Source organism: Perca fluviatilis, chromosome 5 (assembly GCF_010015445.1).
Source record: "Perca fluviatilis chromosome 5, GENO_Pfluv_1.0, whole genome shotgun sequence".
Classification (NCBI taxonomy): Eukaryota; Metazoa; Chordata; class Actinopteri; order Perciformes; family Percidae; genus Perca; species Perca fluviatilis.
Genome location: NC_053116.1, coordinates 8979856 through 8995678, shown reverse-complemented (window position 1 = coordinate 8995678; position 15823 = coordinate 8979856). Strand labels below are relative to the sequence as shown.

General features: G+C 43.3%; 2 protein-coding genes across 3 annotated transcripts in view; one reads left to right on the top strand and one right to left on the bottom strand.

Moving 5' to 3' along the window:
• The window catches only part of LOC120559255 (teashirt homolog 2), a 131426-nt gene extending 126234 nt beyond the window's left edge, over positions 1-5192 (bottom strand). The window contains exons 1-2 of the transcript XR_005639234.1: positions 4473-5192; positions 2448-2507 (exon numbers count right to left, since the gene is read on the bottom strand). The gene's annotated coding sequence lies outside the window, so the exon portion shown is untranslated. The remainder of the gene's footprint in view (positions 1-2447; positions 2508-4472) is intronic.
• A 175-nt stretch (positions 5193-5367) lies between these two features.
• Positions 5368-9707, top strand: zfp64 (zinc finger protein 64 homolog (mouse)). Of its 2 annotated transcripts, none has more exons than XM_039800853.1 (6): positions 5368-5663; positions 5832-5999; positions 6121-6267; positions 6471-6533; positions 6636-6887; positions 7001-9707. In XM_039800853.1, the coding sequence occupies exons 1-6, from the start codon at positions 5642-5644 to the stop codon at positions 8428-8430; spliced, it is 2082 nt and encodes a 693-aa protein (XP_039656787.1). In that variant the 5' UTR covers positions 5368-5641; the 3' UTR covers positions 8431-9707. The 2 variants fall into 2 exon arrangements, with proteins under 2 accessions (XP_039656787.1, XP_039656786.1); XM_039800852.1 differs by having other exon boundaries at positions 5832-6011.
• The last annotated feature ends 6116 nt before the right edge of the window (positions 9708-15823 follow it).

The window sequence follows — 15823 nt, the reverse complement described above, 5'->3', positions numbered from 1 at the left end:
GTTTGTGTCTGTAAGCACTGCAAAGTTATTGATTCTTACCGTTTACCACTACAACCTTTTGACAGCAGACACAGCCACGTATGTAAAAGCTGACATGGCTGACTTCATGACAAGCAAACAAAGAGTGATACCCCCCCTGCTGTATCTCACTGAGGTCTGTGTATTCATCCAATAGAATAGAATAGAAGTTTCTCTTCTAGTGCTATATCTATACCTTATTTATACGACAGTGATTCCCAGGCCTCATCTATGGATCGAGTCACGAAGAAAGACATTCCATTTTGTTTCCCCATCAATTGTTAAGACTTTGCCAGGGTAAACTCAATCCCTAATTGGTGTAGCTTTTTGCTACGACTGATCCGGTGTCAACGCCTTCGCTGACGACTGTCAGGTAAACTTTCCAAATAGAAGTAGTTCTCCGTCGAAGCGTTGAATCTGATTTCCCTTTCAGCACACTTCGAATGACACCCGGCTAAAAAGACGGCACGATGCGCTTTTCCCCCCGCCGCGCACACAACGCTGCTGTCACCAAAGACAACTCGGGAGAAGCGAGTGTTTTGAGAGTTTGAAACAAAATAGCTGGTGCAGCATTTCCCCGGTTTCCGTCTGAAATGCTTGACACCAGAGGATTTACAGTGAAGTGAAGTGGGTGCTGTATGGAATGAGCTGTGGGGGCTGAGTTAGCTGCGGTGTGTGTGTGTGTGTGTGTGTGGGAGGGGGGGGTCCACACTACACTCATGCTGACAGGGATCCTCCCTGTAGCGCGTGCTTTTTTTTCCATTAGTTCCTTACTCACTCTCTTGCCCTCCAGACCTGCAGAGTGAGGAAGATTTAAGTGGCCAGTCAAGTGAAATCCCCAAGGTTTGGCAGGTGTGAGGTCTGGCTTCATTATCTACAGACACCTCTGTCCAATTATGAGCCTTTCTCCCTCTGTGACGATGATGATGATGCCGTGTGTGCATCCATGAGTGTGTCTCTAGGTGTAGGCGTAGGTGTAGGTGTAGGTGTGTGTGGGGGGGGAGGGGGCTCATTGTTATCTGTCTGACTATCAAGATTCCCTCCTCCATCATGACATAATTGACACAACACACATTCGCACGTCACGCGCATCTTTGCGTTCGGCTGCGTAGGTCTATCTAAAGCCCAGATATTCGGCACGGGGCTTCGTTTTCCTGCTCTGTCCTACTTGGGAGTAGAAAGCAACACCTGAAACCTACTTGTGCGAGGACGCTAACGGTCAGTTCCACAGCGAACCGCGATTAGGGCTCACTAGGTGGAAAAGCAAACAGTCGCGATAAAATACACACACACACACACACACACACACACACACACACATCCTGTAATCAAAAGTTCCACTGGTTTTGATACATCTCCATGGCTTCTCCATTTTGCTGACCCACTGGTTCCAAAATGTCAGCTACTACAAACTGGAGCACTGCCTTATAAGCTGCTTCAAACAAGCACAGGGTCTCTTTTCTCTAGCCTGATTTTGGACACCCCCTGCTGACACGACTGCAAAATGCAAGGCACCTGCAGTGCCTTCCTTCCAAAAGCAGACGTCACTAAAAAAAAAACAATAAAAAAAAAGGCACTTTTAATAAGGAGACAAGCTAATTTCTCCTAAGTAGCAATTGCATTTTACAAACCTGCAGCTATGGCCACAGTAACGATTGTGCACGCTTCTGTGTCGGCAAAAACTGAATTCTTAACAAAATCAAAAATGTGATCCTACATAAAAAAAAAAAAACGCTACAAATGTGTCTTCATATGTCAAAGCATGTTTCTTAGGCTAGAATATTCTGCTCCTAAGGCTATGGCCTGCGATTGTCTCTGATGCCACATGTACCCTCCAGTCTCTGGTTAGCCTGCACTCTTCTGCAGCCCTATCATCTGCATCAGTTGGCAGATACAAAGAGCATAGCGCTGTTTTGCGTGTGAGCATGTGCGCCTCTTGTGTGTAGCACTGCTGCACTTGTGCTACACAGTGTGTGTGTGTGTGTGTGTGTGTGTGTGCTTGTGCGATCTGCTGTGTGTGTGTGTGCGCGCTTGTGTACACTGTCTTTTTACATGATCAAGTGGGAGTGTTGGAGGCATGTGATGGTTCCCAGACTTTGGCTCTGTTCTATCTGATGCTGAGATGGCAGCTGTTGACCAAAGGAATTCATACATGTGTGTATAATTTGTCTTATGGTTCAAAACAAACAAGGGGCTCGGGACATCTTTTACACATTCAATTTGACATGACACAAACAAGAGGTCCCTATGTGCATTGGGTTTCTGAGTCGCTTGATTATAATTTCCGTGCACTCTATAAATAGAACGGACCACAAATCTAAAGCACATAACAGGGTTTTCTCAGAAGCGTGTATACAGTATAACAAACTATCAACACACTTGAACAAACGTGGGCCGAAAGCATGTTGCAAGCGTAGCTTTGAACTCACCGTTTTATTTGCCTCCTCTTAATGATAATCTCTGGGCTGGCAGCGGCGAATGAGTCTCCCCTGAATCACAAAAAGGGGAGGAAAAAAAAAGGACATGAATTAATAATGAGCAAAATTACTCAAACTCGGCACACCGCGACCTGCTGCAGCACGGTGAGCGGCGGGCCCTAAGGTGACAAAGCTAGATAAATATTTTATGTCTAAATATGATTTTTGGGGTCCTGAGCCTGCTGTCTGACAATCCTGCCCAGGTTATTGCAGCACATGGATAAACCATTGAGAGAAAGAAAAGAAAGAAGGAAAAAAAAAAAAGAGTGAGAGAGACTTGGAATCCGTCTGTGGCTCTTGTCTGGACAGAAGCAAGGCAGAAGCCAGCTTCTGAGGCTCGTGTCTTGCCGGTGAAGTGAGTCGACAGTGTTCTTTGGGTGCCCTCAGGTGGAAGCCTGGTATAATTGCTGTTGACAACCTACAAGTCATTGTGCAATTAAAGCATCTGCCGCTCCTGTGTGGCAGCGGGCTGTGATGCCTTGTGACAGCTCGTAGCCATTAAGCAACTGTAAGCAGCTGGCGTGCCTCGGTGGGGGGAAATAATGTGACAGAGGCACTCCCCATTGTTGCCCTTGTCTCATTGGGGGAAAAGAGGAACATTACATCACTCGCTGAATTCTCGGGCATCTCAATGAATAGGAGAGGAGCAAGTCTACAAATTAAGACTTGGCACCGCAGGATGTCCAAATGATACTTGGTTTCCCCGAGTACAACAAATGAAAAAAGAGCTTATTGTTTTCAAAAGACAGCGTTTCCCCTACTCTGGTTGACAAACAGCCCCCAGCACGCGGTGTACTCAACCAGCTGAGGTTGGTATTGCTGCAAACGATAAGTCAATTGACACGAAATTAATCGGAATTCTTTTTTTCTTTTTCTTTTTTTTAATCGATTAATAATTGAAGTAATTTGTCTAGATTTCTTTTTGTGGTTCTTGATATTGACATGTTGATTTTTTTTCTTTTCTTCTTTTAACCTAAAAAATTATTAAATTAAATTAAAATATTTGCTAGTTGCAGTCTTACTGAGAACAATTGTAATGGTAAACATCACTGCGTCGGTGCAGTGTTTCCTCATAAATAAGGCGTAATATTGACGGGACTAAACTGCTCCCTCATAAAACCTCTTAAGCTGCAAAGTGTGAAAAGTGAAAAACGTGATTTACAATTCTTTTGATTGTACAAATGCGGTCTAGATCAAAGCAGAGAGCATACTGGTCTGTTCTGCACTAGTGTGGGCTGGGATGACATAAGTCTTCCTTTAATTAACCCATCTTTGAGTCACTGTGTGAATGCGGTCTTTGATGTGCATTTAACTGTACTCTGAGTTTGTGGGGGGATTTATGTGCGTATGATTTGCACACTTTTCGGTCAGATCAAATTATTTATTTCATTATCTCCTTTTTAAATGTCTCTCTCTGTATCTTTCTTTCTTTTTTGGACCGAGTCATCACTTTTCAAAATGCCCTGAGAAAACATTACTTTTCTACTAATATGACATAAACTGTTACCATACATTTATTTGAACCTATGGGGACAATCCTTACAGAATCAAATTCAAATACAGCAGTAATCAACTAGTCAGATTCGTTTGGGCAGGCCATGCATATTGTTTGTGTGTGTATGTGTGTGTGTGTGTGTGTGTGTGTGTGTGTGTGTGTCTGTTCTGTCTCAAGGATTTGCTGTTTCAGCAGGGAAGGAATCAGTCCTGTGCCTTTGCCATGCAGGGAAGTCAGCGTAAGGAAATTCCTGAGCTTCACAGTGGCAATCAGGCAGTTAAGGACCTGCCACTGAAAATGGAGCTGTGTGTCAGTCACTTTCATGGCTTATTCACACTAGCACGACTTCTCTTGGCATACAAAAGAGGTATTCTCATTCACTCACCCCAACAACCCAGTAAATTGCCCTTACTTGAATGATGGTAGAGTATATTAATATATAGTTAAGTGCCCTACAGAAATTGCTACATCTGAAAGCTTACCTTCTCACACAAGAAATATTCTTTTACTCGTTGCAGGTACCACAGAAAGGGCTAGGGCTATTTTCTGAAATGTGCCAACGTTGCAGCCACTCTGTAAACAATATAACAGCTAACGTTAGCTAGCTAACAGTTGACTTTTAGACCAACTTCGGTTAGTATGTTATTTATATGGTTCAACAAACGAATAGTTTTAGTAGCCTGTGCATAGTAAGCTAGGTCATTGTGGGCCTTTGCATTTGACTTCCAATACGACAGGTGGCGGTAACTTTAACTTAACGGTCTTGCTAGGCTTTTTAGAAACGAAGAAAACACGGTAATAACATGGGTAAGATATTTTAGAAGTTCTTTGGGTAAGGTAAGATTCTTAAAATGTCTCTCACTCCGAGCCGAATGTTGTTTACATCTTAAAGTTTTATATAAGTAGGTACTAATGTAATTCATTTTAAATAAATAAATAACATTTTCAGGGCGAAAGAATCGGCCAGTGGTGGCACAACAATGATAACGCTGCGTTCAGGTGCTCCTAAATATACCAAATACTCCAGTGTATTTTACTGAAGAATTGGCCCCATATTTTTATTTTTGCACAATTAAGACAGCCAGAAGACAGCTTATGATTTACCGGCAGAATACAGAGGGGAAAACACCAGGCTGGTGTTTTGATTAGATGACTTTGCAAATGACAAATATATACTTGACAAATTCTAAAGAAAACCAAATCTCAAAAAATATAAATTCTAGCAGCAGTAGTTATTGTAATATATATATATATTGTTTAAATACATTATTATTAAAAATCATCGCGTAACAAAAAAATTAACCACTTTTATCGTTATTGTCCATGCTCAGAAGTAAATAAGATTTTCCCCATCGTTTTAAAAGCATCATGTGACGTCACCCGGACAAACGCATGCTTATCCCTCTGCCGTAAACCCGACGTAGCATGACGTAAACCCGATTTGTATCCGTGTTGTCAAGAGAAGTAAGACTGTTAATGAATAATGCCGTTTATATCCTATACCGCGGTAGAGTTCGTGTTTGAAATGTGTTAATAGTCGTGCTGGCTGCGTCTCCAGTCGAGCCGGTGCAGTTTAACAACATGGTGGACGTCGTGTAGGCTTTTTGAGGAGCCAGAAGATGAGTTGATCCCCAGCAAAACAAGCTCGAAAATGGCAACATACAACGCAGAAGGTAAAGAAAAAAACAGTTGTCAAGAAGATCCCGAGCTAGACTAGATATCTCTAACATCCCAGTCGTGGTTTTGCGTCGTAATATTGCATAGTAATCCTGTGTGCCAGTTTCATATGCCTGCATCATACAAATCATGGGTTCCTGTTTTGTGCTTTCTGCCTTCTGAAGTCGGTGCAGGACAATCTGTTGTGGTGGAGGTGAGCCCAGACATCCACATCTGTGGCTTCTGCAAGCAGCAGTATAATAATTTTGAGATCTTTCTCGCCCATAAGCAAAATGGATGCTCCCTAGCGACCTCTGACCCACCATCCACCACTGCAGCAGCCACGCTCACAGGTCAGATGAATGGTAAATGCACTTTTGGTTTTTGTTGTAAATAATTTGGATGCAGTCTTGATTTACAGTCTGCGCGTCTCCTGCACTCAAAGCCTGTCCCGTTCTTGTTCTGCTCCGTCAGATTCCGCCACCGAGTTTGTTTTCGAGGAAACCTACCAGACCTGTGTTATGAGAGGTGTCAAAAAGATCCTGACCAAAGCACAGAAAACACCTTCCAAAAAATTAAAACCTTCCCTGACTTCAAAGAGACACAGCTGCTGTTTCTCAGGTTGGTGCCTCTCGCCGTTTACGACTGTAACACATTCCTTCTTTTCGGCTGCCCGAGCAGGGGAAAAAAAACAGAACTTCCTGCCAAGTCCCATGTCATTAGCTTTCTTTTTTTTATTTCTTTAGGACACTTTTAGCTACATTTTCTACAAGCACACAGCCTACACACACACACCTTGTAAAAGCATTACTGTTGATCTGCAGGTTGCACTTTTAAGACGCAATATGGCCAAAAAGACATGGAGCGGCATCTCAAAACCCACACCGGTATGTCACAGCCTTGCACATTGATTCCCTGTTGCTTAAGCCCTTCAGAATCCGATATGGACATGTATTTTTTATTTTTTTTTCCCCCCACTCGCCATCCAGGTGAGAAGCCATTTGAATGTGAGCTGTGCCACAAGCGCTTCAGTCGCCGGGACAAGCTCAACATGCACAGCCGCTCGCACACAGGGGAGAAGCCGCACAAGTGTAAACACTGTCCCTACGCGGCGGCCGACAGCAGCAGTTTGAAGAAGCACCTGCGTATCCACTATGACGAAAGGCCGTTTAAATGCCAGATCTGTCCGTACGCCAGCCGCAACTCCAGCCAACTCACCGTCCACCTCCGCTCGCACACTGGTAGGTAGTCAGAAATCCAGAATGGTCATCGACCCGTGCCATGATGTTGTTTTTGTGGACTGCATTGAGAATCATTTTTTTTTGTCCTGTCATTTATTTAATTTCATTCCAAGGGGATGCACCTTTCCAGTGCCAGCTATGTGACGCAAAGTTCAAAATCAACTCGGACCTGAAGAGGCACGTCCGGATTCACTCCGGCGAGAAGCCCTACAAGTGTGACTTTTGTGAGTACCGCTGCGCCATGAAGGGCAACCTGAAATCTCATGTTCAGATCAAACACGGCACGGAGAACTCCTTCCGCTGCGAGCACTGTGATTTCCAGTGTGCCAGCAAGAATGACCTGCGGCAACACACGCGAGAACACCAGCCCATGCAGGCCATCCAGTGTTCCGAGTGCACTTACTCCTGCGCCAGCAAGGGGGCGCTCAAAGTCCACGAGAGGATCCACTCGGAGGAGCGCCCTTTCAAATGTGACTTCTGCAACTTTGCCTCCAAGCAGCGCAGCAACCTCGTCATCCACAAAAAGAAGTGCCACTCGGATAGGCCTGAGAAGAAGGGCGGCTGCGGGAAAGGCGGCAGAGGTGGAGGGACGAGCGGAGGAGGAGGGGACTCTCCGAAGCCTGTCGCCTCCAGATTTCGGGCCAAACTAGAAGCGGCTCGAGCGTTCTGCTGTGACTCGTGCGACGCTTCCTTTGTGAGGGAAGACTCCCTGCGGAGCCACAAGAAGCAGCACAGAGACGCTCAGAACACGTTGCAACTCCAGCTCTCCGCCCCGGCCGATGCGGTCAGCTTGGTCGCAACGTCGCAGAGCAGCAGCAGCAGCAGCGCCCGGCTGGAAGTTCCTATCTCGGCTGACTCGATGGCTCCTTACAGCAGCGCGCAGCTCAAAATCATCGTCTCTCACCCTCTGGGCCAGGAGAACCGCTTAATTCCAGCTGGTGTGGATGGTCAGCATAAGACCAACATGGTCCTGTTAAGCCCAGAGAACCAGGACATGGTAGTCAACTCCATGATCCAACAGGTCAACCTGCTGGCGCCTGTGCAAGCCCTCGGGTCGTCCCAGATGCCAGAAGGTACTCTCGAACCCCAGACGGTCCTGTTGACGCAGCTCGGCCCCGGCGACGGCAACGACCCGCTCCACCAGGCCCTGCTAGGGACGGCCGTAAGCGCTCAGGACCCCGGCAGGGGCTCGCAGACTTTCATCACGACCTGCTCCGAGCTGGGGGGCCTCAACGCCCTGATCCAGGAGGGTGGCACGGAGGTGACAGTGGTGACGGAAGGGAACGCCGCCATGTTGACCGCAGCGGCCGCGCCCGGCATGGCGTGCGGCCCATCGGAGGACGTGTCCAAGCCGGCAGGGACAGTGATGGTGGTGGAGAGCGCCTTGTCCTGTGAGGAAAGTGCCATGCTGGTGCCAAATATCAGCCTGGGCAGCCAGAATGTGGTCATCCACGCTGTTCCACTGATAGTGTCCACTCAGCAACAGCTCTCTCCTCACACACTCTACTCAGATACACACACACTGGAAGGCATCCCGCAGTGAGTGGAGGCTTCGACGGCTTTTTCTGAACATAGAAAGACTGTTAACTGCATCATGGGTAGGGTTGGGTATCGTTTGGGTTTTGTTTTACGATACTGGTAGCCCGGTTGAGACCAGACCCTTCTCAGCTGGGTCTGGGGAAGGTTCATTCACAGCCCATTTCCAAAGCTCGAATGCCTCTGGGCGCAATTGGATAGACCTAAAAAACCAATCCGAGCGATGAACGTCGCTGCGCTATCGTCATCGTGTAAAGCCCGCCTCAACGGTTGTGATTGGTGCCTCGATTTGGAAAAGTTCGTCAGGGTTTTCCCAGGCTACGGTACCGGTGATAAAACTTAACCGATGAAAAAAAGAGCACAAAACGACAGTTGGTGACGTTTAAAGAATGGCTTGTTTATGTGCCATATGGTCACATTTCAATGATGTGTTTTAAAATGTAATAACGGTAACTTATAACAATAACTCATTTCACCAATCAAATGCTGTTATACAGCAAAAAGAAGAACCACTAGATCGCAAAAGGGTATTTTACAACAACATTGAATGAACCATGATCTTACAAAGTGCAGTTGAAGGCACCATTAAGTCCCGTAGGTGTTGTTTCTCTGACAGCGTCTGGTGTCTCTAAGGTCAGCTAGTCTCCTCTGTGTCTTTAGCTGCAGACTGTTGGACTTCAAGGTGTTAGAATCCTTTCGACTGAAATACAGCCACACATAAGACCGTTGAAATAAAAACTAAAGCCATCAAGAAAAACAAAAACTAAACTGAAACCGTATTGCCAGGTTAAAAAAACTAATCAAAATAAGATCAAAATGAATCCTTTCAGTTTATAGTTTTTCGCAGAAACCGAACCGAGTTGACATTGACATTCCAGGAGATGGGGCGGTGCTGTAATCTCTTCACTGAATCGGACACTGAAGTAGCACAAAGTTGAAACAATAAACATCAAGGCTATTCCTATACAGCACCAACCATGTATTCTGTATGTATATATAGCTACATACTTCTGAGACATTATATATTAGACCTAAGAAAAACTAACTGAAACTACTGTAAAACTAAATATATCAAAACTACAACTGAATCAAAACTAAAACTAGACTAAAATGAAACTGAAAATTCAAAACTAACGACCATGCAACACATGCAGTGATGCTTCTGGTGCCTGTAACCATAGGCGGGGTTATAATAATCAAAACTGGGCTTTTTTTTCAAAGTTTTTGTTGAGTTTTTGTCACCTATTAAACCTATTAAAAAAATGTCCATTTTTGGGGAGTTTTGTCCACTTTTTAAAGGTTTTTAGGAAAAATGTTCAAAGTTTTTGTCTTTATTTTCACTGGCGTTTTTTTTTCCGACATCACATTTTTGTCTCTTTCGAGTTTTTTTTTTTTTCTGAAAATCTTTCATTTAAAAAAAAAACTATCCTTGGATAGTTGGAGATCTCAATCCACCCATTGTTGAAACCAAAGTTAGGCCCTTGCCTATAACGTCCGTTTCAGAGCACCAGAAAGCAGTGCAGGCATTTAAGAGGCACCGGAATGAGGCACCAAAACTTGCGTTAGGTCGTTAGGTCCGGTACATATCGGACCAATGGTTTAGGATGGCACCGGGCTTCGGTACCCAACCCTCAATAAGCTTTTTCTTTGCTAGTGAGAACTCTTCGGGCCAAAGGTTACCAATGTGCAGGCCATTAACAGTAACTGCTTTTTGCTTCTGGCAATTTAATCGTTAACCACTGAAGTAATAATACTGTTGACTTTGTTTGTGTTTTCAGATTCTCGAATAATGAATTGTTGTCGTAGAGCAATAGTTGAATCCAGAAGGTCGTCATGTTTTAACACTGAATAACTTTTGAATATGAAAGTTAATGATTTGGGGACACCATTTCACACACTCTTATTTTCAAGGGTCAATTTTGGAGGCATTCAAATGAACCTTGTTTTAAATGTAACTATTTAATTAAAATCGGGTTACTTTTCAGGCTACATCTTTTAACCCTTGTGTTGTCCTTCGGGTCCCAGTGACCCGAAGGACAACACAAGGATTATGTACTTCCGTTTACTTTGTTGAGAATTGCTCTCTAAACAAGGGTTAATACAGCACCTTAGTTATTGTTTGTACAGCATTTTGGTCAGCTTAAACTGTGTTTAAATGTGTTCTAGAAATAAACTTTACTTACTTACTTTACAAGAAACAGGGTTTAGAGAGCAATTCTCAACAAAGTAAACGGAAGTACATAATCCTTGTGTGGTCCTTCGGGTCACTGGGACCCGAAGGACCACACAAGGGTTAAGATTATTTTTTGGGGGCATTTTTAGGCCTTTATTTTCACAGGACAGACGAAGACATGAAAGGGGGGAGAGAGAGGGGTGAATGACATGCAGCAAAGGGCCGCAGGTCGGAGTCGAACCCGCGGCCGCTGCACTGAGGAGTAAACCTCTACATATATGCGCCCACTCTACCAACTGAGCTAACCCGGCCAGCAGGCAACATCTTTAGAAGAAACAAATGGGACACAAACTTGAAATTGAATGAATGTCTTTGTGCCATGGACCTCTCCAGTTTGTCCAGTAGGTGGCAGCAGAGTGATACGCGTGACGGGTGAAGTTAACTCTGAAATTGTGGAGTATTGCCGTGTTGTATTGATTCTACATATTCTGTATATGTAGCTTTTTTTTTTTTTTTATTGAATATTTTGAAGTCCTCCTCCTGAATCTAGGAAGTCGATGTCCTTTGTAGAAAACATTAGACTGCATATTAAGGTTTTAAGTTTCTAAAAGCCAAGTTGCTCTCCCAATAGATTTTTCAATAAAGTGCCTGTTTTGCTTTGTGGCCATTTATCATTGTGGCCATTTTTACACTCAAGACTTCAGCACTTATTTGCAGAGAGCCAAGGCCGCAGCTGAATAGGAGTCTCCTATGAACACACGGCCATTGATTTCTTTCTAATGGCTCTGCTGATGCAGACTCTGGCTCAGCGTGGCCCCAAACTCTGATCAAGTGGTTTGATGGAGGACTGAAGTTTCACCTCACAGTTTAATTTGTGTTGCAAAAAAGTGGAACTGTCTTCTGCCGTAAAAGGAAATGGCATCCTAGCAAATATAAAGACCATACCGTGTTGTGGCCGGGCATTGAGATGGTGGGATGTGTTGTATATAGTTTGATTGTTGATTTCTTCTGTTCCATACGGAAGAGGATTAGGCCCACATGTGAAAAATGTGTTTGAAATTTGACTTTTTCACCTCAGAATTTTCACATGTGGCCCTAATCCTTTTCTGTAGTTCTATTTATTGCCTGTGATTGGCAGGACATTCTTAATTCATACATAATAATGTATACTTTATTACTCCAGCAAGGGGAAATAATGTTTTCACTCTATTGTTATTATACACAGGCATGAATTACACACACATGCTCAGTACCTATACATGCACTAACGGAGAGATGTCAAAGTGAGGGGGCTGCCCGTGAAAAGGCACCCCGAGCAGTCGGTGCCTTGCTCAAGCGCACTTTGGCAGTGCCAAGGAGGTTGGTCACCCATACGTGTTCTTGATGATAAACTAAGTACATTTACTTAAGTAACGTAGTACAATTTAGAGATACTTTTCATGAGTACTACCATTTTGTGCCACTTGCACGTCTACTTATTGTACTTTTTACAACATGTATCTTGACAGCTATGGCTACTAGTTGCTTCTAGTTACAGATTAAAGGAATAGTTTGGCATTTTGAGAAATGCTTGCCGAGAGTCAGATGAGAAAATAGATAGTGGTATCAATGTTCCCATCTAACCCATGTAAGAAATGTCAAACTATTCCTTTGGGATTTAACATACAAAACCTGTGATCAGTTTATAAAATTGAATTAAACCACGCAAACTATTTTAAATGGTTCAAATAAGCTCCCTTTTGCCTAACTTCAACGTTAGAATACTGCTTACATGTCAACGTCAAATAGTAATCCAGTGATGTCACACAAGGCGCCATCCTGCTTAGGGATGCAACTAACGATTGTTTTTATTTCCTCGATTAGTTGTTTGGTCTATGAAATGTCAAAAAAAAATGGAGAAAAATGTGGATCAGTGTTTCCCAAAGCCCAAGACGTCAAAGATGGTCCGTTCACCGTCACAGAGGAGAGAAGAAACTAGAAACTGTTCACATTTAACAAGCTGACATCAGAGAATTTTGAAACTCAAACCGATGAATCGATTATCAAAGTAGATGCTGATTAATGTAATAGTTGACAATCCATTCATCTTTGCAGCTCTAATTCTGCTGCACACTTTTAAATGTATACTTTAAGTAGCCTACATTCTGCTGATAATACTTTAGTACTTCTACTTCAGTGCATTTTGAACGCAGGACCTTTACTTGTCTCATCAATAGTCACGTTTTACTTCTTCCACCACCGAACTGAATGACGATTGATTGCGATAGATCAGCAATTCAAATCCTAACTGATAAATGAGCACATTGAAGTGACTCCCTACAAGTCACAGTGGACACTGCCAATTAATAACTAGCATCCCCTTCACAACTTCAAGGAGCACAAAGCAAGTGAAGAATAGTGAAAAAGTGGAAGCCATTCAGAAAGAGCAGCGTGTTGTGATTGGTCGCCGGGTCTGGACTCTGGCATTGTCAGTATACCTGCACTCGAGGCGCCCATTTACATTCTAATCCCAGCAGTGATCCGGGGTGTCAGTGCCGACCCTTTCACAAACAGATTGGGTGTGATTCCAGGAAGCCGAGGCTTGTCGCCTGATCTTCAGGTGGAATTGCAAAAGAGCTCCTGACATTGCATTATGTATGAAGATGAGCGTTGTGTGGGAGAGAAGAAGAAGAAGAAGTAGTGCTCTCCGGTGGATCTCTTTGATCTATTCTAACACACTTCCAGGCCCTAATCCTGAGCGCCCTTGAGGAGGAGAGCCCCACTTTTCATATGTGTGTGTTTGGTGGGCTTTTGGTCGAATAACGAATGGCACCTTATTTGAAGCAATTGGCTTGAATTAAAAATGGGAAACTACCTCCATTCTGTTATGAAAACTTTATTCTTTGGTTAACAGTAGGGCTGTTCGATTATGGAAAGAATTATTATTACAATGTTTTTGGTCAATATTGAAATAGGGGATTATTTAACGCGATTACTCATTGACTATAGAAGAATGGTTGTTCTCGATTACATTGTTCTTGTGACTGTTAGGAGCCCGAAATGGAAATGGCGACAATACTTGGATTCATTGCAGAGCCCTAATCAGACGTTATCTCCTTCAGAAAAGGCACAGCAGGGGTTTTTAACTGACTTTTTGAAACTGTATTTAGGCCCCTTCTTCTCAGGTCCTTCCTTCCTGTGTTTGAGATGTCAGCCTTTGAATGGGGGGGTGGTGGGGGGGGTCATAAACGTCTCCCCGAAAAAAAGCAATTTCCACTCCCAGCTGCTTCAAGAAATGGTAAATCGGGATGCATTCCTTCTGGACATAAACAGATCCGGAGAGGAGCCAGGTGGAAGAAAGACAACAAGCAGAACCAGAGAGCAACACATGAGCGCTGGCCACTGGTGGAACGTAACTAAGTACCTTTCCTCCAGTACTGTACTTCAGTACAAATGTTGAGGTACTTGTACTTTACTTGGGAGTCTTTTCTTTTCACGCCACTTTCTACTTCTACTCCGCTACATTTCAGAGAGAAATATTGTACTTCTTACTCCACTACGTTCATCTGTTACAGCTTTGGTTACTTTACACATTAAGATTTTTGCACATGAAACACATGTAGTTTATCAAATCTGATGTTTTATTATAAATGAGACTAGCAATATAACAATGTAACTCAACAATATAAGGGCCTACAAGTCCAGCTGAAATGATCAGACCATTAAACACACAACTGTTTTGATCCTTTCCAGTTTCTAAAATGGGAGGATTTTTCTGCATTGAGTACTTTTACTTTTAATACTTTAAGTAGATTTTTCTGATTTTTTCTTACATACTTTCACTTAAGTAACATTTTCAATGCAGGACTTTTACTTGTAACAGAGTATTTGCACAGTGTGGCATTAGTACTTCTACTTTTACATTTTCCTGACGATACATACTTTTACTTGTAAGAGTATTTTTTTTTTACAGTGTGGTATTAGTACTTTTACTTAAGTAAAAGCTCTGAATACTTCTTCAACCGCTGGCATTGGCAGGACAGGCATAGGCGTATCTTACGGGGGGGGTGTTAGGGTGACACCCCCCCCCCCCACACACACACACACACACACACACACACAATAATCAAAACTGGCCAGTGCAACCCACCTCAAAAACCTATAATACCCTATACATAAATGAAGACATTTGCACCATAAAGTAATGCAGAAAATGCACAAATTGGTGCGGAAAAATTCACCAGAATGCAGAAAATGAAGTGTTTGAAGTGAAGATCTCAACCCCCCACACACACACACACACACACCTAATGTTGAACCCAAAGTAACGCCCTTGAGGACAGGTAGTTAAAATAGTTAGAAAATCTCAAAGAACTTGAATGAATTTAGTGTTGTGGTATAAATGGCTGAGACAGCCACTGAGTGCAAACACTGCGCTCCTCCCGGAACAATCTGTCACTTCAACAATACATTTCTGACCTTTGCTTTGTTTGCGCACAATTTGCGGTCCCATCAGTAAACGGCGCTGAACGCCTTAATGAAATTAACCGATTGGTGAAGTATTGATATGGATTTGTTTTTCCAATGCAGGCATCTTATTCCCTGTGACACTATTGACGTCTTAAGTGAGTTTTGATGTCTCAGTACACTGGAGGCTTTTATCTTGTCTCTGTCCCATTCTCTCTCTCTCTCTCTCTCTCTCTCTCTCTCTCTCTCTCTCTCTCTCTCTCTCTCTTTGTCCGCGGGATAGAAATACAACGCGATAGAGCTAATTGATCAGCCTTTTACAGCCGTGCGACAAAAAAAAAAGAAAAAAAAAAGACACTTCAATCTGCCTTTCTGAACGCCATGTGATTATTCGCCAAGACATTATTAGGCTATTATCGTGGAATCAATAGCATAACTTTAGGTTGTAAGAGCCTTTATGGGGTGGTCCTATCTTTATATTTTTATTATTCCTTTTCTTCATGCACAATTTAAAGTGATTTTTTTTTCTGCCCAAAGCTAGACATTCATTTCTCTCAGGGCTCCTTTCACATTTTCTAAAAGCTTTTGTCACCTTATTTTTTTGTGGTGTTCATTTGGCATTAGAGTGTTTAGGGTGTTGTTTCTGTCTTTTTTTTTTTTTTTGTGTCTAGCCCGGGTTGTCAGGAAGCATTACCCTGAGAGGCTTTTGCTGTTGTTGCTTTAAGATTAAAAGCAGCGGTTTTTAAAAAAGCAGTCCTCAGGCGGCAGAAAAAGAGAAGTC

Excerpts from the sequence above, each read along its gene's own strand:
- zfp64 (XM_039800852.1), top strand. The coding sequence starts at position 5,642 with ATGGCAACATACAACGCAGAAG. Across the intron at positions 5,664-5,831 it reads GGCAACATACAACGCAGAAG|TCGGTGCAGGACAATCTGTT; the intron begins GTAAAGAAAAAA and ends TGCCTTCTGAAG. Across the intron at positions 6,268-6,470 it reads ACACAGCTGCTGTTTCTCAG|GTTGCACTTTTAAGACGCAA; the intron begins GTTGGTGCCTCT and ends GTTGATCTGCAG.